The 25291-nt window shown below is 38.2% G+C and overlaps 1 protein-coding gene across 8 annotated transcripts in view; it reads right to left on the reverse strand.

Annotated features, from left to right (window-relative positions):
* Nucleotides 1-729: 729 nt before the first annotated feature.
* Nucleotides 730-25291, reverse strand: part of LOC5569675 (insulin receptor substrate 1-B) — a 665066-nt gene continuing 640504 nt past the window's right edge. For 7 of the 8 annotated variants that reach the window (XM_021845092.1, XM_021845096.1, XM_021845093.1 and 4 more), the window contains 4 exons: nucleotides 18821-19154; nucleotides 18606-18726; nucleotides 18029-18234; nucleotides 730-4622 (listed from right to left, as the gene is read on the reverse strand). In XM_021845092.1, the coding sequence (XP_021700784.1) occupies nucleotides 1628-4622; nucleotides 18029-18234; nucleotides 18606-18726; nucleotides 18821-19154 (3656 nt within the window). In that variant the 3' untranslated portion in view covers nucleotides 730-1627. The remainder of the gene's footprint in view (nucleotides 4623-18028; nucleotides 18235-18605; nucleotides 18727-18820; nucleotides 19155-25291) is intronic. The other variant, XM_021845089.1, reaches the window with a different exon arrangement.

Here is a 25291-nt window from a genome sequence, read left to right on the forward strand (position 1 = left end):
TTACTTTATTATGACATTCTATACTTAGTATTTATCAAAGCCTACTACAATAAGGTTCTCTGTAGGATCACAGAAACGGATTTCAGGACATTCAATCGCGTTTTAACTTACGTTTGAATAATTAATGATGTGAAGAAAGAAAAGAAATCAAAAGTGATTTTTTTTGTTTGCCACTATGCCCAACAGGTATAGAGTTAACATTTGTGGTTTCCTACTAAAAGCCTTACATCTACCAAACTCGCCGGAACCTCGTCCAATTGTATAGTTTTAGGTTGTCATGACTGATTCGTAAAACACGTAAGGCATTCGAAGCCGTGTGTCTCATATTTTTTCGACTAGGTAGTAGCAAACACCTTAGCTCGATGATTTTAACGAGTTGAATTTGCTTGCTTCGCTGTACGAGTCAATTTAACACTTCAGTCGTCGCGCTGTTGTATTTCGTACAACACTGGTGAAAAACCCTCGCTTTTCGATCACAACAGCAGCGTGGTGGTTCTGACGGTGGTCAACCACGCGACGACTGGAAGGTTAACTTACAGAATTGGCAAAATCGCCAATGCCAAATTCAAACAATGTACCTGTTCCACTTAAAATCTTAGAACAACCTTTAATTCTCAAAATATTAATGTCGCTGTTTCATAAATACCCAAAGATGCAAATATATTTCACGACCCTTTTCTGTGATCCATGGTTTCGACCCGAAGAAACAGTAAAAAAAAACAGTGGAAATTTAAACTTGTATAAGTTATACTTTTCGACTAAATCTATCCCTCCTTATAGGCTAAAAAGTTGATTTTTTTTTTCTTAATAAAAAATAAAGTTTTCTATAGTTTTCCTCCATTTTTCCCGTTTCTACATTAGTCTAAACTTACACGTTACCCTCAATTAATTTACTTACCAGCTAGACTTTCTTTTAACTTTATGTGTATGTGTGTTTCTGTTGCTTAATATAGTTTATATAATCGTGTAATTTTCTTCTATCCTTTGATGAAAGTAAACAAAAAAAAACAAGAAAATCAAGTAAAGCTTATTTTGGCATTTGAAATTTCCTCTTATATCTCAATGTGTTTCATCTGTAGGTTCTCTCCTTCCCTGTCTCCCTATTTTGTTTATCCGTTCTTGTGTAATTCTATTGGGGTTTGTTGTTCTGTTTCTTTTGCAATTAAACTATTTTTGGAATATTTTTGTTTCATTTTCCATCTTTTGCTGATCGCGCGAGGCGATTCTTCTTAAACACTTATTAAAAATAACGTTCGACATGCTTAGGTAGTAGTGTGGCTCTCTCTCCTCTGCTAATTCTTGGATTCGATCAAACTGCCAACTTGCCTCTCTCCTTCTCGGTGCCCTCTCTCTCTCTTCATGTGTAGACATCTTGGTACAAAAAATAAACGGTAACGAAGAACTGTCCCTAATCCGAACTTTTGCAGTGCTACTACTGCAATAGTGCACACATGAGGAGTGTGCTTCCGCTTCCTGCTTGCTGCAACTGTATATATGTACATCTCACGCAGCTTAACCGCTATACTTACGTTTGAAAGGAGGGGCGCTTTTGTTGTTTCAGATTGGCAGTTGTTTCAGTGTGTATGTAAGAATGTGTGTGTGTTTTATTCGGTATCCTGTGCTCTATTTACTGTTGCTGTTGGCCGCTTTTGGTTAATGACTGTTGTTGCTGTTGCTGGGCTTGGGCCTGGGCAACCGAGCGGACAAAATCTATTTGAGCATACGTGAAGGCAGAACCAGTCTGTTGTTGCGAGGTACATCCAGAGTTGGGACTAGGACTGGAGTTTAACGAGTCAGGTCCACCAGGGCGACTTGCCGTGGCCGTATCGGAATCAACTTCCATGCGGTTGGGTGGTACCACCACTGCACCGACTGCCGGCGCCGATTGTGGAGGGTTTGTGCAAGGTGGAAGATCGAGACTGGCATAGTGCAGCTCGCGTTCCGAACTTACCGATGGCGGTCTCGAAATGATGTGCGGATCTGTGAGCGAGGTAACGGAATCCGGTCGTACTCCGGGAGTCGTCGTAGTCGTAGTTGTTGCAATCATCATGCTAGACGCCGTGGGGCTTTGGTTTTTACTCTCGCACAACGTTGATGTTGAGGAAGCGGATGATGAGGTAGCTGATATGATGGGAAGCCTGTCGCTATTGGCCGAACTAGGACGTGTCGAGCCTACAGATGGAGGACATTTGTTGGTGATTTTTTCGCTGTTTACGCTGTTCGGTCGGGAGGTGCGTTGAAGCATCTCATAACCCGACGAATCGATTCCAGATGGACCAGCTCGGCGTTCTGAGTATTGTCGACTGAATGCTGGCTTGGGTGAGGCACCACCGGATTTCTTCAGAAATGCTTCATCTTGACTCGATGTTATCGGCTTGAAAATCTGATTGGACTTTTTGGTCAACGGAGGAAGTCCACTTTCCGTCGATGCCAGTTCCGACTGAGAAGTGCTGGATAGCTTCCTGAGACTAGCTGGATTCATTATAGCATAATCCCCGGCTTGATCATCCACTGCCATAGGAGTGGTTGGTTTAGTTACCACGGGAGTTGTTACCGGTGTGCAGTTGACGTAGTCCGGATATTCTACGGCAGACTTCATAGCAGTTACTGTTGGTGTTGTTCTAGTATTAGTCGATGTTGTGAGAATTAAACTTAGATTTGCTTTTTTGGTACTGCTGAAGGAACTTGGATGACTACTTTTCTCAGTCTTTTGCTGAGTTTGTTGCTGCTGTTGCTGTTGTTGTTGTTGTTGTTGTTGGTGACCTATACTCAACTCGGCATAGTTATGACTTAGATCCTCCAGCTTACTACTCTCCGTGGCGTCTTTCGGTTGCGATGGCTGTTGCTGATCGACTGCTAGGAACTCATTCGATTCTTCACTGTTATCCTCATCGGTTTCACTGATTCGCAAAGTGCCGGTAGTTGCATCTACGAAACATTTCCTCTCTTCTGCACTAGGTTCCACACCCAACGAAAACGATTTGATTGGGCTTCCAGGACTGAACGGGAAAATGGTTACCTGGCTTCCGGAAGGTGTCACAATTCCACTATCTCTCGAATCACAGCGTGATCGCAAACTGTTCTGCTTTGGGCTGAAGCCAATTTGTGCTGCGACCTGGTGTCGTGTCGCCGAGGAATTCAGGGGAAGGTAATTTGGAATATTAGACGGTGCTCCGCCTATCTTTGGTTCCATCAGGTCCCCTTGTAATGTTCGACCAGCGCTTCCCGACTGAATCGCAATTGGCATCGAACTCATACGGGGGTCCAACGCACTCGAGCCTCCTTCTTTGCGACTATAATCCATATTGATATAGTCATCTGATGCGGGTTTAGAACAATCCAGCTTCAGATTAGTCTTGGGCTGGCTCCATGTCATCTCCATGTAGACATCTGGAGCACTACTTGGCGCAACCACTTCCTCCTCGTCCTCTTCTTCGTTAATCATTTTTTCCTCGTTACCACTATCACCTCCCGCACTGGTCATCATCAGTGGACTTATGTTCAGGTAATCTTCCGAAGGTACTGCAGATTTACGGTTGGCTATTGATGAGGAAGACGAAGATGATGTCCCCATCATACGTGGGGACATTTCCAGGTAGTTGTTGTTATTATTCCCACCACTGCTGAATTTCTTCGGCGAACTAATCTTAATCGGAGAGCTTTTGCTTTTCGTCGACGGATTCGATTCATATCCTGTCCCCGGTCGCATATCCAGATAATCGCTATTCTCAAGGGAACTCGCAACCACCGGTGGGATATGTCCCGGTTTCATTTCAACATATCCGGTATTTTTCTTATTCCCTCCTGCCGTCATCTCCATGTAATCCTCCATACCCGAAGTCTTTTGTGGTGTACTACTACTAACAGCCGGTTCGCCGTGAAACTGTGGAGCACTGTAATCGATCTCCATCAAATCATCCATAATAGGATCAAACGATCCATGAGGCTTTGGCGCCAAGGTAGGGGCACTTGACGACTTCTTGCCCGTTCTGCCTTCATTCATGCTGGAGTTTGAACCTCTGGAGTTTGTACTTGTCCCAGGAGCACAGTTGGTAATGCTTCCGCTGTTGCTACTAGTTTCCTGCAAGCTTCCGGAGCTACTCGCCGAAAGTAATGGTGCTGTGATCGGAGCACCGCTTCCTTTATACACATCGGATCGCGGAACCTTTGCTCTTGAGCCTACAGAAAACGCTCGAACCCTTGAATTCGAGGAACCTTCTGAACTGAGCATGTCCACGCGCAACTTGCGCTTGTTGTGCTCCAGCCGACTGCCCACAGAGTACGTCCGCAATGGTCGCTCCATTTCATCATCTTCGCTTGGTGTAAAGCGAGCCTCAACCTTGTCCAGGTGATATCCGGAGAACCGCATATCAGTCGAAGGGGTACCGGACGTAATGCTACAGCTAGATGCCGCCGAACTAATATTACCATTGCCACCGGCAGTCGTAATCGTAGTCTGACTGGTCGTTGCCGCAGCTAGCGTTCGATTGCTACTATTGTGCGACGGGTCCATGTCGACGTACTCTTCCGCGTTGTGACCTGGTGCTGCCATAGGAACATATGCGTCAACGGTGTCTTCCGCCAAACTGGAGGTACGTGAGTGTGCACTGGAACTGTACAAGCTGTAACGAGATAACGATTGACTGTTAGAAAATGAACTGATAAAGTGTAGTCTCGCGGAGAGCATTCATAAGAATTTCCGGCTCTGCTATTCAAGTTATCAAGAGATTATAGTGCGATATACCACTGAGCCCGTTGGATTCAATTCATACAACTTTTATAGATAAATAATTGAGGCGTGGAACGAATAAAACACTAAGGGCCAATTTCTTCACCTTCTCTTAGGCCGTAAACCACGTTTACCCATAAGGTTAAACTAGGTTTAAGGCCTAAGCGGTGGTGAAGAAACCGCTTATAAGCGTTGTAGTATTATTTAATAATACATAGTACACGCTGCGAACTGGACTTTCAAAATTCATACATTTTGCCTTTTGAAAGATGGACCGATTATTACAATACGAACGCTTTATGTATCGCTTTAGTATCACACCACATCAAGGCGTCTATAGGCGCGTGGTGTACGGTTAGGCCTATCGATCGCAACGTTGTTGATTCGATTCCAGGTTGCCACAAAAACTTTTTTTTTCAAATGTTTGTTTCATAAGGCAAATCTATGAATTTCAACTAGATTTCTTGTGGCGAATTTTCATAAAGGGTTCCTATGTATTTCAAAAGTCTTTCTACCTGAGGGTAACATTGCGCCTGATATATTGGAACTCCGATAGTAAGACGCAAATATTCTAGCAATGGGTTACATGCATGCCCGGATTCGCTACTCGCCACATATTAACGCACATGCCCTAGTGTCTATGCACAAAAAATCGCTAGAAGGTAACGCGGAAAATATTTGTATAGTGAAATGAATCTAACGAATTATTTCTCAAAATTTTGAACAATTTACGAAAAAATATTTGGTGCTGGTTGTGCGTAATGATGATGGCTATCAAGCCTACCAAGTATTTTTTCGATAAAAACTTCCATTCACAAGATATTTGAAGTTAGTTAGGTTAATTTTGTATGGGGAAGACCATACAAAATTAAATGAGAAAACTTCTGCTGATCAACTGTGGACAAGAGCAAAGCAGGTAATTCATTTGCAGTTGGCGAGCAAATGCATTTGAATCTTTCATTGACCTACATTCGAAAATGGTATTTGTTGCTTCACAAAGAAATCACCAACGTTTATACACATATAATATGTAGAGGAAAGTGACCGGATGAAACATTCATAACTATCGTTAGAAGATAGGGGAGAACTTACTTAAAAAATCTATGAAATTTGTTTGAAAGGATTTCGAATGGATTTCCTATATGACCTCGACAAAAAATCCTGGTACAATCCCCTGGATAAAACCTGAATCATTTTTTTCAACAAACTCCTGTTGAGATGGTATTCTTCCTCTTCTTGGCATTAACGTCCTAACTGGGACAGAGCCTGCTTCTCAGCTTAGTTGTCTTATGAGCACTTCCACAGTTATTAAATGAGAGCTTTCTTTGCCAAAGTTGCCATTTTCGCATTCGTATTTCGTGCGGCAGGTACGAAGATACTCAATGCCTTGGGAAGTCAAGGAAATTTTCATTACGAAAAGATCCTAGACCGACCGGGAATCGAACCCAGACGCCTTCAGCATGGCTTTGCTTTGTAGCCGCGGACTCTAACCACTCGGCTAAGGAAAGTCCTAGATGACCTTTATGCTTTAAACAAAAATCCCCTTCGGCGACAACAGCTGATGAGTATCCTTGAGCAAATTGCATTGATGTTTTCCATTTTATTTCATAAGTTTTTTTCAATCTAAAGCCTGATTCGCTGTTGACAAGTAATTACTCGGCCTATCTTGATGCATGGGAATTTCCTGCAAAGAATCGTTCAAGAATGCGCTTTTTTCTGATCGCAGTACGCAGTTGAAAAGAACTGTTAGTTCAAATGGGAGTCGCTGTAGAAAATTTCTGCTAGGAATCGACGAGGCATTTCTTTAACGATTCCTTTTCAGTAGCAAATCAGGCTTAATTCATTAAAGCATACCTTCAGTAATCGCAGGGAGACTTTCTTGACGGATTTTTGTGAGAATCTGGAGGATTATCCGAATGAATTCCTGCTCGAATTACCAGAGAGATAATTTATTAGATAAATCTGAGAAGGAAAATGATAACGACTGTTTATTTTGTTCATAACCGCTAACAGTTGGCGCCAGCGGCAAAAATACAGACATCAACCTTTCGAACATTCAGTTTCTTCCTTTATGTGCATGTGAATTTTATGATGATAATTACAATGATTTTTCTGAAAATTTTGAAAAATCTGTATCCTATGAAGGAATTTTGAGACTACAGCAATTGTGGAATTATACAGACGGGGCTGGTGGTCTAATGGCTACCGCTTCTGCTTTATAAGCAGAAGGTCATGGGTTCAATCCCAGGCCCGTCCCTTTCCTCGTACTTTGTAGTTGTATCTGTCACTTGCTTCTATCTACCACTCTTAATACAGTACTGGACAGAATAAAGTACGCATTGGCCGTTTTTTCATACTAAATGATCAAGTTTGGAGTCTTATATCTTGGTTTCTAGTTGTCCGATTGACCTGAAATTTTCACCGCAGCTTGAAAGTAACCTCAAATTTGCTAGGCTAGAAATTTATAGTTTTTCATTAACGAACTTTTAAGTTATCGCAAATCTCAAATTTTGATAAAAATGACAAAATTTTAAAGTAAAAATAATTTTTAAATGAAAATACTTAGAGCAATATGTTCTTCTGCAAAAATGTACAATTTGATAAGACACACAAGTTTGCAGAACATAATTTTTCGGTAAAACTGGTTGTTTTCAAAAATTTTCAAAATTAAATTTTGCAATTTTTTGCAAATTGAGCGATTTTCAATAATTTAAAAGATTGTGTTTCAAATGCAGTGATATTTTAATTGAGTAAAATCTATGTTATATCTAGGCTGTGGTGAAAATTTCGGATCAATCGGACCACTAAAAGCTGAGATTCAGATCTCCAAACATGACCATTTTGTATGGAAAAACGACTAATGCGTACTTTATTCTGTCCAGTACTGTATATCACAGTTCATAGCATTTGCTAGAACCCGAGAAGGACAGAAATAAACCGTTTCCCTACGCTTCCATTCGTTCATCATTATAGCATGCCTTCCTTTACGCCTGATACATAGGCAGTCTGCTAACCAAACCAGCAACCCAGACAACCAGAAATCGCATGAAAGTTCACGTTATAACTCGTTTATTCATACTAATTATATCAAACTCGCAAAACACCGTGGATAAACTCGTCAAATTGATGAGTTTCCTCGCAAAAAAACACTTTTTTTCTGAGTTCATTTGCACATTTTGTTTCGCCTCGTACACTCGTACAAAGTAAGTCGAATCAATTCGTAGCAGCTGTCAAATCAACATTTGTTATCATAAGTTAAGTCGCATAAGATCACAGGTTAGTTCGGTGGAATATTTAAACACTCGCATTGTATGTTATTATTCATCACATAATATATGCACGCATATCGCCTCCACTTTTGTACGTAGAAAGCCTTTTCGCGACATCTTATAAGTGAAATTTTGCACATACAAAGCCTCCAGGTGATTTCGTTATGCGTACATTTTGGTTGTCTGGGAAGCCTCTCTGCCATAAAAATTACCCCACCCTTTCACCCTTCACGCATGAACTGGCGTTGACGCAATGGTATAAACGGTCAACCGTGGGAGCCAGTTGAATGCATCATCAATTCCTTCCCCTTTCCCTCATTGGTCTGCATTCTGACGTGGCAGGCACCATTGTTGCCTAAAAACAGAAGATCACCAACACTTATACACTGAGGGTGTCTGTTAATCCCAAGCAGTCATCTGGTTGGTTCCTTGTGTAAGTGCAGCTGACCTGGCGATACTGGAGTAGCATCCACGGGCGGCCAATTAAGCTCAAGCTCAAGCTTACAGCAATTGTGGAATTATACAGTTCCTAACATTTTGAAGATTCCAGTACTGAGAATTAGCGGTCAAATTTTGAGCTTCCCATATGAATAAAAAAAAATAAATTTAGTATTTTGTGGTATTTTCGTTATTTTGGTAGGTTTCCTGATAGTATCCCTAGAATTCTTAGGAATAAAAATAAATTCTCACAAAAGTGGTTGAATTAAGGATTTTATTTTACATTTTCACATTCAGACATTAAAAGGTTTATACAATAGTTGAAGATTTTTTTCTGAAAACCCAACGGAACTGGAAATCAAAACGATCTAAAGTTTACAACAATTCCAAAGATTCGGACCAGAGTTTGCAGGAATCTCACTGAAATCTCTGAGATTCTTACAGAAATATCGTCTTGAAGATACCCAAATAATTTCAAAAGATTAATAACCAGATCAAATACCGGACTTTCAATATTCCCAAAATAATCCCAGAATGGCTTCCAGAATCCCAGAATTGTTATAACAAATCTAGTATGCCTATCGGAAACTCAGAATTACTATAGGCATTCCAGAATTCCAAAGGAAATCAGAGAATCTGAGATGTCAGTCAGTCAGTCATTCTTACATAAAATTAAGAATTACTTTATAATTAGCTGAACTCCATCCGATATCCGAGAATTCCTAAGAAACAACATAATTATCGTAATGCCAGATTGAACATAATTATCGTAATGAGTATCTTCGTACCTGCCACACGATATTCACATGAAAAATGGTCAATTCACATTGAAAGCTCTCAGTTTAAAGCTGTGTAAGTACTCATAAGAACACTAAGCTGACAATTAAGCTCTGTCCCAGTTAGTACGTAACGCCAGAAAGAATACCAGATCTCTCAAATAAATTCAAAATTCTCACCGGAATCTCAAAATTCTTTTCGAAATATCGAAATTTCTACGGAAACCTTTCGAAACATCAAAGCTTACATCGTTTTCCCATGATATTTACTCAAATTTTAAGTATTCCATTCATTTCAACAATCTCAAAGCATGAGTAGCAACCTCTGAAGCTAACTACCAGTAGCTTTGTAGTAAATGCTACCTTTATTCATAGCAACGCGTTGTTTGTAGTATGTTCTAAAGGTGTAGAAAGAGAAATGACACAAACATGTTCCACTCGTGTTACAACTTTACTACATTTTATTCGTACGGCCCAGTGTTTAACTAATACTAATGATTGCTCAACTGATCAACAGAAATTATAATACATAGATGACTTGATTTTGCCAGTCCCCTTTTCAAAACTTCGTTTTCCCCTTTTCATTAGAGGCATGTTATCAATTTTATTTCTTTTCTATCTTATGCGTTTTAAGAGTAAGTTCAACAGGATTGTCATAAATTTGATGAAAATTCGACGATGAAACGACGACAACATAAATTTCTTTGTAAAAAGGGACTGACAAAATCGAGTCAGTACTGTATTTCGTTTAGTGTGTTGTGGGTCCTACACTATCAAAGTAATCGCATTATCAAAGATATCCCATTTTACGGCACTATGAATCATCCCGAGAGAAATTTTCAAACCTAAGGCCCCCACCCGCATTTCGTGTTGAAACAGTTTGCCTATCAGTGAATCGCTGAAATATGTAATGGAAGGAAAAGCTACATAAAATTGTTTCTGAATTATGTCATTCATTCATATTAATTAGGGTTCGATTCCACTGGTCGAGAATATTTTTCTTACAAACACATTAATATTGACAAAGAAAACTCTCAGTTGAGGTGAAGATGCATCGCAGCAAAACTACAAATTTTCAAGAGCACAAATCCCGACAACTAAACAGACGTTCAAGCTGAACACTTGATCGATTGGTCACTACCAGCGTATGACTAATCGATTAGGTTTTCAGCTCAATCCGCATTCTGATTATTTAGATTTGTTCTCTTGAAAATTTGAAGCTTGGATTCGATGCGTCTTCTTCTTCTTGGCCTGCTTCTCAGCTTAGTGTTTTCATGAGCACTTCCACAGTTATTAACTGAGAGTTTTCTTTGCCAAAATTGCCAATTACGTATTCGTATATCGTATGGCAGGTACGATGATACTCTATGCCCATGGAAGTCAAGAAAATTTCCATTACAAAAAGATCCTGGACCGACCGGAAATCGAACCCAGACACCTTCAGCATGGCTTTGCTTTGTAGCCGCGGACTCTTAACCACTCGGCTAAGGAAGGCCCGATGAGTCTTCACCTTATGAATAAGTGCCCAGATAACAGCTGAGAAACAGGCTTAGTCCCAATAGGTGTCCAATGTCAGACAGAAGATGAAGAAAGTGATTGTATTCTAAACGTGAAGAAAAACAGTTATATGCTTGAATCGATATATTTTGTACGAATAAGTGTCCTACGGCTCATTAAATCCTGAAATTCACATAGGACAGTTTTGTCTTTCACAACATGCAACCTCATATATATTTATTAGAGTGGTTCAAAAAATCGGTTTTTCTCCACACCACTCATTCGATCCTAAATCAAATTCTGAGTGTCCTCCTAAAATTTGAGCTCATTCGGATGAAAACTGAGACTGCACAAGCCATTCAAAGTTTATATGGGAAATACTATGGGAAAAGCAATCGATTCATTCAATCGGTCATAGTGTTTGCCCATGTACTCTTGGGGATTAGCGCTACGTTGATACTGTGAGCTACATTCATCAGCTACAACTTTGCCGAAGACCGTTTTCAAATCGGACGTCTCAGTAATTAGTTATTGATTAATATCCAATCGCAAATTCTTCAACAGTGCTCTTTTATCTCCTAAACAGGCAACATTGCTACATCTGGCGCGAAAGATAGCACACACAAATCATGGCTACTATGTTTTACTGCATAAATCCAGTGATGCCTGCAGCGCAGCCCAATTTTTATAGCCAAAGTTTCACCACTTATACAAAAATCAATAACTAATTACTGAGGCGTCCGATTTGAAAACGGTCTTCAGCAAAGTTGTAGCTGATGAAGGTTTCTCAGAGTATCAACGTAGCGCTAATCCTCAAGAGCACATGGGCAAACACTATAACCGATTGAATGAATTGATTGCTTTTCCCATAGTAATTCCCATATAAATTTTGAAGGGCTTGTGCAGTCTCAGTTTTCATCCAAATGAGCTCAAATTTTGGGAGGACACTCAGAATTTGATTTAGGATCGAATGAGCGGTGTGGAGCAAAAACGATTTTTTGAACCACTCTAATATTTATTCTGTTCAACTTTCATTTGAAATTTAAGCCATCATCAAGCTTGAGTGAAATACCGTTTTGATCCATATTAGTAAGCATATAAAATAAATCATTCTGTATGATTCCTCCGCGTTATCGAGCCTTCAAAACATTAATCTTTCAAATGATGGGCGATAATTTGGGTTCCACATCATGAATCATTTTCAAATAAATAGAAATGTGTGGACTTTTCATGATTCTTATTCCGGACGCTCCTTACTTTTGCCTCATATCCCGTACACTTTGATTCGAATTCCGGACAGCTGATGAAAATCATAAATAGAAAAACTTAATTATCAATTAAAATCGTCAAACTAATAAACTGCCCATAACTGCATTTTTGTAACCAGGGTTGGGAAAAAATCTGAAATTCACTCTACAGTAGCTAAACAAAGCCAATCACAGTCAGCGAAGCCAGTGAAACTCACGCCCATCGCTGCTGTAGGCAAAATGCCTTGAAAATTGCAAAACACCCGTTGCTAACCCAAAATTACTGTAGAAAAATGTTCTATTTCCCGCTGCATTTCCCGCATTTAGAGCCTTCAATGACACTCATGATTTTGAAAATTCGTGCACCCAACAGGGGCTACTTGATGAGATTCACGTTTTTGAACTACTGTACTGGGAGAGCCACGTGATTTTCGCGAAAATTCAAGCCTACTACTATTACCATTCCCAGCACTGTTTGTAACATTCGACAAAAGTAGGCATTGAGTAAATGGGACACCAAGTTTGCATTTTACTGCAGTATGGGAGGAAACTAAAATTTCAAAAAATCATTAAGAATTCAAAAGAGCTTTTTTGAGGCTGAAATTTTGTACAACTCATATCGCATATTGGGTGAATAGTCAGAAAATAATTCTGATAGAAATTTCGTTGCTACTACATTATGAGACTCATGTATAATCCCAATGTGACTGTTATGCGGTTACAATTGCCAATGTGACAAAACAACTTGGTATTTTTTTTCGAATTTTCTAGAACAAACTCACAAATTTTAGTAAGTTGATCGAAAGTATTTATCATTTGATGACTCTTCATGGTATTAACTCCGATTTGTCAAAAATGTCGAATGTGACTGTTATGCAGTTATGGGCAGTAAAGAGATGTATGTGAAATGTTTCCCATACAAAGTAGAGTGTCCGGAATTTAAAGCTATTCGTAATATGAATCAAAACGGTAAATCAATCTGCCTTCTACCATGATTACAATTCAATACACACCAAATTTTCGTTTCACCTTCCAGCAAAATGAATTGCTGATACTGCTTCAGCAAACAATATTTTACTGTAAGTTCAGTAATATCGATATTGATTGCTGGACAGTCCAGTAAGTGGTAGAATTACTGAAGCAATCAGCAAAGCATGTGTCAAATACTTGTATTTTTTCGATATTGTTTTCGTGCAGCTTCCACAAATATTAAGTTTTTTTCCTCAATTATTATCGATAATTATCATAAATTTGGAAGTTTTTAGTGACAGGTAAGCATCTTAATATATTTAGTTTGAAAATTTGACACCATTTGGTACCATTCCCAAGTAACATCAGTAGCTAAATAACAGTTTCTTCAGCTGAAATATGCTCGATAGTGATTTTTTCAACCCTAATTCAGCAAAATTGTTTGTTGGGTTGCTTCCAGATAGTTGAATCCAGTTGAAATTTTCCGGTTTTGTGTCTACAACCAGGATCAATCATTTTTTGAGCCAACATTAATTTATTATTGCGGATAAATTGAATATAAAACAAATATAACGTTCATATGAAGTGTAGAAAGTACACCTGTGATTTTTTTTTAATTTTCATTTGAATAATAATCCTAAAAAAATGCTTGTACATTTGCTGATTAATCAGCATTAGCCAAGCTTCGAAAGATAAAGAAATTGCTGGAAAACCAGCAATCGAACTGTCAAAATACATTGCTGTAAGTTCAGCAATGTATCACATTGCTGGATGGATTGCTGGATTTACAGCACAAAAAAAATCAGCAAAGTTTTGCTGATTACCAGCAATAAAAATTTGGTGTGTATAATGCGTTTTAAGGAACAACAATTTAAAATAAAAAGAATGTTCGGGACTCCTCGGTGGATTTTTTTTGGGGGACACGTCAAATGACAGCTAAAACTCTATATTTTCGAATGGTTAAAGATTTAGCGATGTCTATTATTTTGTGATAATATTTTTCTACCAGACACTCCGTGGCCTCTTAATCCGGAATAATTGTTAATTCAGTTATAAAATTTGAAGATTCATACATATTTGCAAAAGTCATAAAAGATGGAACGCGAAATCGTGAGAGAAATCTGCACAATTTCGCTGTAAACCCAACATATTCGGGAGAAATGGTCGCAAAATTTCCTGAATTTTTCAATTCCATATCTACAATATTACATTGTAAAACGTAAGTATTCACCGGGAAAATTCAAATAGGTTTTGCAGATAAATTCACTCTCATGTTGATGATTTGACAAACTATCTGCTAAGTTGTATGTAATAGAATTGTATTATCACAATAATGTCGTTACTAGTGAGAAAAGTACCAATCTATAAAATTGTCCATATATAAAAACGAATCGAAAAAATTTGGGAAATAATCAAGGTATTGTGCAACAATTTTCAGATGGAATTCTATGAAAACTTCGAAAGCTAAATTTCTTGAAAAGCTTAGAAATGGTTCCGGGTCATTTGGCCGAAATTGAAAATAAAAGTGAACTACAGTTAGTATGGATTTATGATGAATTCCAAAGAACTTATTCACCTTATTGATAAAAAAGGATAAATCATCATTGATATACATAAGCTTTTAAGTGTTAGTTGAAAAAACAGTGCTGAAAGAAGAACATCCTAAATGTAAGCAGTTTTTCACTTCGATGCTAGCGGTAATAGCCACCAGCAGATGTTTTGGCATTGCGTTTGTAGTTAGCTTTTGACAGTAATCAAAACGGTTTAACACTTATTCGTTCTTCTGCTGGATCGGCTTGCTACGATCCCTCGAACCATACCAAGTAATATATGTCATAGTTCTAACACAGCCAAATAGACGTCACACTCTCGTCATTGGCCATGGACCGCCTTCCTAACGGTCGATTCAAATATATTGTAAGTGGTCAATCCATCACCCGCAGCGCACACATCGGTTTTGTTCGCATTTGACGTTTACACACTACCACAATCTGTTCACCCATCGGCTAAACAGACCGATTTTAGCATTGGGCGTACATGGTCTCTCGACTATGATTTTGATCGCGATTCGTTCTACGTCTGTTTGTCAGTGGTTCTGACATCAACAAGTTTTGGCTTCTTCTTTTCACATCGGAGAAACAGTGTTCTTCTTTGACGTAAGTGTTCATCGAGTCGTTTATTCCTATACACAAGCAATGGTGCAGTGTTCAGTTCTCATGTTGTAATCTTGATCTTGAAGGAGAATGCCATCTCACCTAAGTTACCTTGAGCTAAAAAAAATGGTTTGGATAAAACGTATTATAAGTATTAATTCCAATAACTATGAACAATATTTCTCTCTTGAAAGAACAGCCTATGATCAAAAGAAGGAAAAATCTCTTATGAAAATTTAAGCAAGTGTAATGCATATAATCATTTCATCATTACAACCACAAAGAACTGCCGATGATTTAAAGAAGGAAAAATTCCCAATTGAACTATAAGCTAAACTATTGCCAATAGTAATGTAACCAGTCTAACTAAGAATAGCCTATGTTTAAAAGAAGGAAAAAAATCTGATGAAGTTATTACACCGTTGGTAATCCAGTGGCTAATCAATCATCACCTCAGAGTCTTAACGCGAAGTGTGGAGTTCACAGCTTCGTCCTGAATTAAAGGGTCGATGTTATCATTCTCTTGGAGCTCGTATAGTGGCAAACATGACGTCCAGTCACATCATAACAATCAACAAATTAGTTAGCTTATCAGTTATTGGGTCACACTTATGAATCCTACACATCAGCGTTGTAGCCATTTGATTTTGTTTTGTTCATGATTCGGCCAAACGGTATTCGGCCAAATGACCTTTTCGGCCAAATGGCATTCGGCCAAACGGCGTTCGGCCAAATGGCCGGACACCCTTAGAAATATTTTTTTTCTTACATAATTCCTTTAAAGCTTAATAGAAAACGCTCAAATTTTTTTTTTTTTTTTAGGCGCTCCGTGCTTGTGGCCACTACTGTGCCGGACTCAACTGATCTGTAGCTTCTTTATCGATACAGATCTATTTTCAACTTATCTATATTTACAACTAGTTTCACTCTCTCCTACTCTTTTACTCTCACACCGAGCAGGTAGGAGAGAGCTCTGCTATTAGTGAGGCTAGCTGCCTGCGAAGAGGGTCAGTTTGTCTCAGTCACCATCTGATACTGACGGAGGATGGATGTGCTCCCCAAAGCACGGTCCTCCGTGAGGCATCTTCTGGTGGCTGGACGGGTTTTTTTGTGGAGGGGCTGGGAATCGAACCCATGACCTTCCGCTTTTGAAGCGGAAGCGTAACCTCAAGGCTACAGACCCCCCTAACGCTCAAAATGATGCGCTAAGATTTTCTGTACCTACACAGCTAAAAATATGTTGTAAAATTAAGTTTATTTTCATGCACATATTTGGAGCATCAATATAAACCTAAATTTCAACGACCAATCCATTATTTTTCAATCGATTTCACTTTAAATTTACACGATTATGTAATATTCAAGAATTTTTAGTTGAAAATTGAATGTATACTCATTTAAGTTTACATGATGCTGTAACAACACACGAATTTGATTTATTTTTACAGTAGACTTCAGTTTACACTACATTGAAATTTAAATATTTTTTTCTGGGTACATTTTTGTTTTTCTCTTGGAGAAATAACTAATTTTGTGCGGCCGAATTCTAAGCTTGAGTTTGACTGACCGCCCGTGGTTGCAACTCCACTATCGGATCAGCTGAACTTTCATAAGGAACCAACAAGATGACTGCTTGGGACTAACATACACCCGCAGTTTTTAAGTGTTGGTGATCTTCTATTTTAAGCAACAATGGCGCCTGCCACGTCAGAATGCTGACCAGTAAGAGGAAGGGGGGATTTATGTATTTAAAACTGACTCACAATAGACAGGATATACCCTTGCATCTATGCCAGTTCATGCGGAAAGGTGTAGGGGTAGTAAATTTATGGCAGAGAGGCTTGATGTTTGGTTAGCAGGCTACTGTCTATGTATCAGGCGTAAGGAAGAGCGTGCTATAATGACGGAAGAATGGAAGCGTAGGGAAATGTTTTTTTTGTCCGTCTCTGGTTCTATCAAAATGCTATGAACAAGTAAATCAACTGTGACAGATTAAGAGTTGAAGATAGAAGCAAATGAAAGATATAACCACAACCGTACGTACAAAGGAGTGGAATTGAAATCATGACATTTTGCTTTGAAGCAGAAGCGGTAGCGTCAATTTAGTACGTTATATTCTAATTCTAAGTGGAAAAAACTTTACATTGTACGATTTCGATTGTTCTGGTAAGTAGCGGAGTTGCAACTACGAATTGTACCGTTATGAATTCTCGTGCACAATACAGTTTATTTTTATAAAATTGTCTCGATTATTTATGGTGAAACATCTTGGAATCCAAAGATGGCCGACTTATGGCCCTATTCACGTCTTCAAAGGCACTAAACTGGAGAAATAGTTAACAAACGTTTCTGATCTTATTTTAACCTTTCGGCTAGTGCACAAAGTCAAAATAATAAGTTCATTGTTGTTGAATGCTTTCTTCGCGAGATTTGTGTCTTTGAAGTTTTAGTGCAATCTTAAAAGCTGATTCCAAACTGTTTCACCTTAACTAATTTACATAAAATTAAGAAAATTGAATTGTGTTTCAGCTTCTTTTTAATATAGTTTCATCGCGGGACAAAACCCTTCGAGTAATCATAGTATTTTCACTCCTTATCCATGGATCGCTCCCGTGATGACTGTTCAGATGCAGAGGTATTCTCGATCTTTAGAAGCAACAATTATAACACACTAACATTCCTCTCTCATCTCAACGGACTGTAAGGACTTGACCGATCCTGTTATTTATCAGCAATATGAGATCTGCTAAACTGTGCACTTTAAGAATAAGCGGAATCCCTTATTCATTTGGATCGAAGTGCAATTCTTCCGAAGTTCCGATCAATCATGGAGTTAAAAGCATTCTCATGTACCTACAGCATGTCTGTCTATGCTTTGCTTTATGAATGCTCCCCGATGCTTCCTTGAACAATACCAGCCCTTCAAAATCCCAATCACCCCGTTACTTACCCTCTGGGAAAGTCCGTACTCGGTGACATCGGTATGTAGCCACTGTTGCCGGATGGATCGCCCGGTGAACTGCCGCTCGGGCTGTACATCTCCATGTAGTTGCCGGTACCATCGACCGAACTGACAATGTTGGCCGTCGGTGCCGGGCTGCCCCTTCTGATCGCCTGTGATATTGGAAGCGATAGTGAGTTATAACTGTGCCGTAACTGTTTGGGTTTTTTGGTTGGAAGTGGTGATAGGTCGAATTTTCGAATTTTGCGCCGATTTGAGGTTTTTTATTGTTGGATTTGTAGTAGTGGTTGGTGGTGGTAGCAATGGTAGTAGTAGTAGTGGTGGTAGAAGATGTAGACCATGCGTACAGCCAGGGATGATTGGTGAGTGGCAAAATTTTGGATCGAAAGATTCCGATTTGAATTTCGAGACCAGAATTTTGAAGGGCGCGCGCCAGGTGGAAAGAGATAAAACAAAACATTCCGGAACTGATTAAACTTGCCAATTGATTGGTGAAATTTTGAATTTTGAAAACATAAGAATAGCGATTTTGTTAACCTTTGAAATTGGAAGGACGAATACTTACGTTATTAACGAACTCGTCCATAGATCGATGTTGCGTGTGGGACCTAAGAGGAACTTTTCCGTAGTTGTTGATGTACTCCTCGGAATTCTCCTCCGGAATGGAACAACCTGAGCTGAGATGGCTGAGAATGGCGGAAGATATGGGTGAAGTTGTTTTATTAATGACTCGGTTTGGTTCGATTAACACAAAAAGCAATGGATCAAGAAGAGACTCACTTAATGACCTTGGGAAAGCCATTGCCCTCATCCGGTGTGTGCGAACTGTTGTAGCTGTCAGGTTCGTCGATACTGAACGAGGACCCATCACTTCCGGTAGAGCATGCACCGGAAGGAGGACTCAGCGGCGACGAATGCACCGGAGGACTATGGCTGTGGCTCTGGCGGTTCACGATCATCGATTGCGGTCGGTTGAAACTGGCAGATGGGATCGTCCTCGGCGGAGGCATTCCGCCGCTGTTCATGATCAACTGCTGCTGATGGGTGCTGGTTTCACTGGTTGTTCTATTTCGTGATGGAAGACTGTCGCAACGCTCACGGGCAATGGCTGCGCCTGAAGGATTGATGAAAAAAAGTAAAAATATGTATCATTTAACAAATTGCAGTGAAACACATTCAACGGATATTGATTGTTCCATCTTAAACCGAAATGTAACGTATTCTGCAGCAAACCATACAAGCTGGGATGTATTTTTTTAGGGAAATGGCACAAATTATGGCGGTAAGCAGATGATTTTTGTTTTTTTTTTTGCACGTGTTGGCGGTCCCGACAAGCAACATTAATTTGAAGCATCAATGTCATGGCGATGGTGACGTGGATGTGAGTAATGTGAATGAAAATTATCTTTCAAATAAACGTTTTACTGTTTTTATACGATTACTTTTTACGAATGTTTGATGTTCTGCATTGGAGATTCTGTATCGTCGTTGGACAAAAAAAAACCATCAATAGGATTCCTCAACTGACGGCTGTTCTGAATACCTATGCTGGTGTCTGAACATATATTTCAAGCAGCTCAATGATCACAGCCAAAGATTTCCAATTCAAATAGATATCGATAACATATGGAAAATACCAGAATTTCTCGAATCCCCGGGATGGACACTCAAACTACCCTCGTATAGACACAATCGTTTATAAGGTAAACTCATTCTGCGCTAGAAGCTATAACCGGGATGCATTTAAGGAAGGTTTTGTAGGAATTATCTGGTAATAACGCCATTCACAGTTTGATTTGTTTTATGGATCGATTTGCATAAAATTTTCACAGTATGTCATGCATATTTTGAATGTCAGCCTAAATTTTTCAGTGATTTTTCCAATCATGATTTCAAAAACACAAACGATTTGACAAGAGTGGTTGTTCTGATAAATTTGAACAATTGACCAGGGCTGGAAATGGTAATAGTAGTAGGCTTGAATTTCGCGAAAATCACGTGGCTTCCCTGACTACAGTAGTTTGAAAGCGCGAATCTCATCAAGTAGCCTATTTTGGGTGCATGAGTTTTCTAAATCTAAAGTGCCATTATTGCTGTTTGCATTTGAGATGCAAACCTTGACTAAACGTCCTCCGAATGCGGGAACACAAAACAATCGAAGGACACCTAGCAACGATTATAGAAATCACCGCCGCCCTAGCAAGAAAAATCCGCATTTCTTGTGAAAAATCTTACCGCATTTGGTGTTTCCGCATTTGATATTTGCATTTGAAATGCACACAGCAATACAGGCTGAAAATACGGGAAATAGAAAATTTTTCTACAGTAATTTTAGGTTGCCCTAAGCAACGGGTGTTTTGCTACTCTCAAGGTAATATGCCTACAGCAGCTATTGGCGTGAATTTCACTGGCTTCGCTGACAGTGATTGGTTTTGCTTTTCTACTATAGTGTGGAGCTCAGAATTTTTCCCAACTCTGCAATCGACACAACTTGAAACATTGAAGAAATAATTGCATGGTATCTTCAGCAAAGATGATGATTTAGACGAGATAAACAAGTTTGCTAGAAACAATTTCTGTATAAGACAGTCAAACTCTGAGATAAAGTTTAAATTTTTCGATATTTTTTTTTTTCATTTTAGTCAAATTTTTATTTCGTGATTGGAAAAATTACTCAAACATATATGTTGAAATTAAAGTTATGTCTGTCCAGCCTATCGAAGCTGACCATCGAAAATCGAAAAAGTTGCAAATGTATTGTTCAATACTGTATATACCCTGGGAGGGAGAAACCGATACGAAATTTATGTACGTCAAGGTGAGCCGAAATTATGCTGTCATGAACTGTCACTGTGAGCCCAGATCTTAAACAATGGACAAACTTTATAAACGCGCGTAATTGATCAAAACATATTTTTGCATTTCATCAAAAGTGGCAAAAAATCACTTGAAAAGCTATTCATGTTTATTCAAAAGTAATGTCACGATACCACCTTTCATTTTGATCGAATATAAAGCATTCAAATACGCATCATTTTACATTTTCCAATAAAAACTAAAATTAAATGCATAGAAAACTTTGGCCCTTTTTCCAAGTTTGTCCCGAACGATTGAAGGTACACAACAAAAGAAAACTAGCGATTTTCATCAAGTCTGCCTTGATTGTCGTTGGCAAGCTTGATTTTTCCTGCAGTTTGAAATAAATTTGTGTCATATTTTGTGTGTAGTATCGGTGCCTCCCTCCCAGTATATACCTAGCTATCAAGATATAGAATCATAGCTAGAGTTGGTTTTAGGACTACTTAGATTGTTGTTCAATCATAATTAATTCAATATGAGAGTCAACTGTAATATGAATGATTGAGTTATGAGGTGTATGATATCATTTTATTTTGTAAACCAATGGTATTGTAGTTTGAAAAGCAGTTGTAACATTTTCCCAACACATTTATTAAAATATCTCGTGATAATTTTCTGTATACAGGACTGGTAGCAGGCCACTGTTTTGAAATTTGGTCTCTGTTTCAATGAAATCTCTAAAAAGTCTTAAATATAGTGGAAGGTCTCTAAAGATACCTTTTTCCTTATTCTTTTTGTAGTTAATCCTGTTTCCAAATTCTAGAGGTTCCAGAGAAACCTTCAGAGACTGATCCCTCCTCCTCCTTTCTGGCGTTACGTCCCAACTGGGACAAAGCCTGCTTCTCAGATTAGTGTTCTTATGAGCACTTCAACAGTTATTAACTGAGAGCTTTCTTTGCCGATTGACCATTTTTGCATGTGTATATCGTGTGGCAGGTACGAAGATACTCTATGCCCTGGGAATCGAGAAAATTTCCTTTACGAAAAGATCCTCGACCAGCGGGATTCGAACCCACGACCCTCAGCATGGTCATGCTGAATAGCTGCGCGTTTACCGCTACGGCTATCTGGGCCCCATTCAGAGACTGATACGCGACTATTTAACAGGCTCTCCAGAAATTTCTTTTAGATTTTTCTAGTGGTTTACACAAAGATTTCATCTGGCATACTGTCAGGAATTCCTCGAAACTCCCACCAGAAATTTCTCTACTGATTCCACTATCTAGTCTCCCAGAAAATCTTGCAGCGTTGTTTCAAGGGATATTTATTTCTTTAGAGCAGTGGCTCCCAACCTTTTTCAACCTACGGCCCCCTTAGAAGTTTTACAAAAATCTGCAGACCCCTAAGAAAGGATGATTTTAAAACGAAAATATATAAAGAATTTCCAAATATTTCGTTACGAAACTATAGGTATGGATTGGCAGTCACACGTAAAAGTTTCTTCTATAATCCATTAAAGGTAATACAAGAATTCTTCCAAAACTTGCGGAGTTCACTAAAATCACTAAAAGGAGTTTATCAAACATCTTTCCAAAAGTTCTATAAAATCAGCTAGTAGAGAAGGTTACATCAACAACTACCGCTATAAATTTGTCAAAAATATTCTCAAGAGACAATGAAGATATTCACGCATTCTTAAAAGATTTCATCAGATTAACCCATGAGTTCCACCAGAAATCACAAAGTTAAAATATCCCTATGCACTATGCACTATGGTCCAGGAATCAGTTTTACGCGGAAAGATGCATTTTGAGCTTTAGAATGAAACATTAGACAAAAACGGTCTTCTACAAAGTTGTTTGTATTAATTGAGCCCTTTGTTTGGTTTTATTGAAAATTAGGGTGGACCACATTTTCGTAGAAATTGTGTAACTAACTTTCTTATTTGTAGAAATTATATTATACATGCTTCAGCAAAGTTGTAGACCATTCAATTTCAAGCAACTTTGCCAAAAAAAGTTTTTTTGTATCTCTTGAATTGACCGATTTAGAGCTTTTTTCCTACGGTGACATAGGGTGGTCCGAACAAAACTGGTTTTCTGGCTCTAGAGTTTTCAATTCAAATTTCTCATCAAAGTAGTCTATGAAACACTTTTAGAGTTTTGAAAAATGCGTAATTTGGTGAGTGAAGAAACTCGCTATCTCCTTCCGTTTAGGAGTTATTGTTGTTTTTCTCTCAAAAACATGCCTACTTTGATTGTGAATATCTCTGATTGGGGCAAACATAAAAAATATCTTTTGACGGCATTCAAAAGACAAAATAAAATTGTATATTATATCAAAAAATTACAGATGTGTTATTTTTGTAACTCGAATAAAACGTCTTGAAAGTCAATTATTTTTTATCACAAAAACTTTAATAACTTTTGAACTAAAATAGATATCATCAATATTTTTGCATGAAAATTTGCGTTTTGTTAAGTTCTAAAAGTCGTTCATAGACGACTTTGACGAGAAAATAATATTAAAAAATCTAGAGTTGAAAAACTTATTTTTGTTGGACCACCCTGCGATGATTAGGAAAAAATGCTCTAGATTGGTCAAATTTTGAGCTACAGAAAAACTTTTTTTGGCAAAGTTGATCAAAATTTCAAGTTCTACCGCTTTGCTTAAGAGCATATACCAGTATTTTTGCAAATAAAAAAGTTGATTATATGATATGTGTGATATTGTGGACCACCCTAGTTTCAAATGACACAGTATGTAAGCTTACATTTTTAGAAACAATTTTGTAGAAGATCATTTTTGTCTAAAATTTCATTTTCATGCCCAAAATGCAAAATGATAAAAAAAATACATACTATGAAAATCTTCAAAATAGTTTTAAAGCCCTATCTTTCTTATTTCGGATTTCTCGTCAAAGCGGTCTATGAACGACTTGAAGAACTTAACAAAACGCAAATTCTCATGCAAAAATATTGATGATATCTATTTTAGTTCAAAAGTTATTAAAGTTTTTCTGCTTAAAATCCTTTGTTTTTCAAGGCATTTTATTAGAGTTACAAAAATAACACATCTGTAATTTTTTGATATAATATACAATTTTATTTTGTCTTTTGAATGCCGTCAAAAGATATTTTTTATGTTTGCCCCAATCAGAGATATTCACAATCAAAGTAGGCATGTTTTTGAGAGAAAAACAACAATAACTCCTAAACGGAAGGAGATAGCGAGTTTCTTCACTCACCAAATTACGCATTTTTCAAAGCTCTAAAAGTGTTTCATAGACTACTTTGATGAGAAATTTGAATTGAAAACTCTAGAGCCAGAAAACCAGTTTTGTTCGGACCACCCTATGTCACCGTAGGAAAAAAGCTCTAAATCGGTCAATTCAAGAGATACAAAAAAACTTTTTTTGGCAAAGTTGCTTGAAATTGAATGGTCTACAACTTTGCTGAAGCATGTATAATATAATTTCTACAAATAAGAAAGTTAGTTACACAATTTCTATGAAAATGTGGTCCACCCTAATTTTCAATAACATCAAACAAAGGGCTTAACTAATACAAACAACTTTGTAGAAGACCGTTTTTGTCTAATGTTTCATTCTAAAGCTCAAAATGCATCTTTCCGCGTAAAACTGATTCCTGGACCACTGTGCATTGGTAGCTTAAGGTGAAACAGTTTGGAATCAACTTCTAAGATTGCACTAAAACTTCAAAGACACAAATCTCGCGAAGAAAGCATCCCACAACAGTGAACTTTTTATTTTGGCTTTGTGCACTAGCAGAAAGCTTAAAATAAGAAGATCAGGAACGTTTGCCAACTATTTCTCCAGTTTTGTGCCTTCTAAAACGTGAGTAGGGGGAGAAGTCGGCCATTGTGCCGGCCATCTTTGGATTCCGAGCTGTTTCACCTTAATTAACAGTGATTCAGCTGATACATGTCCTAACCAGCTAAACACTTACTTGTTCTATCCTTATTCAAAATGTAAGTTTGTTGGGATAGGGTATAAATCCACCTCTGCAAGTTTTTATAAGTGGCTTTTGTGAAAGCCACGGCCGTTGGGAGAATGCATAAAAAAATTCGCCAATAACTCTTCAAAAATATTGACAGATATCCGTCAAGAGTTTCGCAAAAAAAATCTGATGCCTGTCGAAAATCTCATAAAAATCCTGCATATTGATTCGAAAGGATTCCGCCAATGGTTCGAGTGGAGACAGTGAAGTATTAAAAATTTATCTGATCCCATTCAGTCATTAAAGTTCATACAAAAAAATAGAGGAAGCTGGCAAAATCTTCTAATTATAAGCCTAAATATTATAATAATTTTTCACTGTTTTCAAGTTTGTGCTTAAAATCTTGTTGTAATCTCCAATTGATAGAACAGCATTACAAGTATGTTCATGTCCCTTGAGAAACAAACGAGGTAGAGGATTCTTTACATTTATT

The sequence above is a fragment of the Aedes aegypti genome, chromosome 2 (assembly GCF_002204515.2).
Source record: "Aedes aegypti strain LVP_AGWG chromosome 2, AaegL5.0 Primary Assembly, whole genome shotgun sequence".
NCBI classification, from domain to species: Eukaryota; Metazoa; Arthropoda; class Insecta; order Diptera; family Culicidae; genus Aedes; species Aedes aegypti.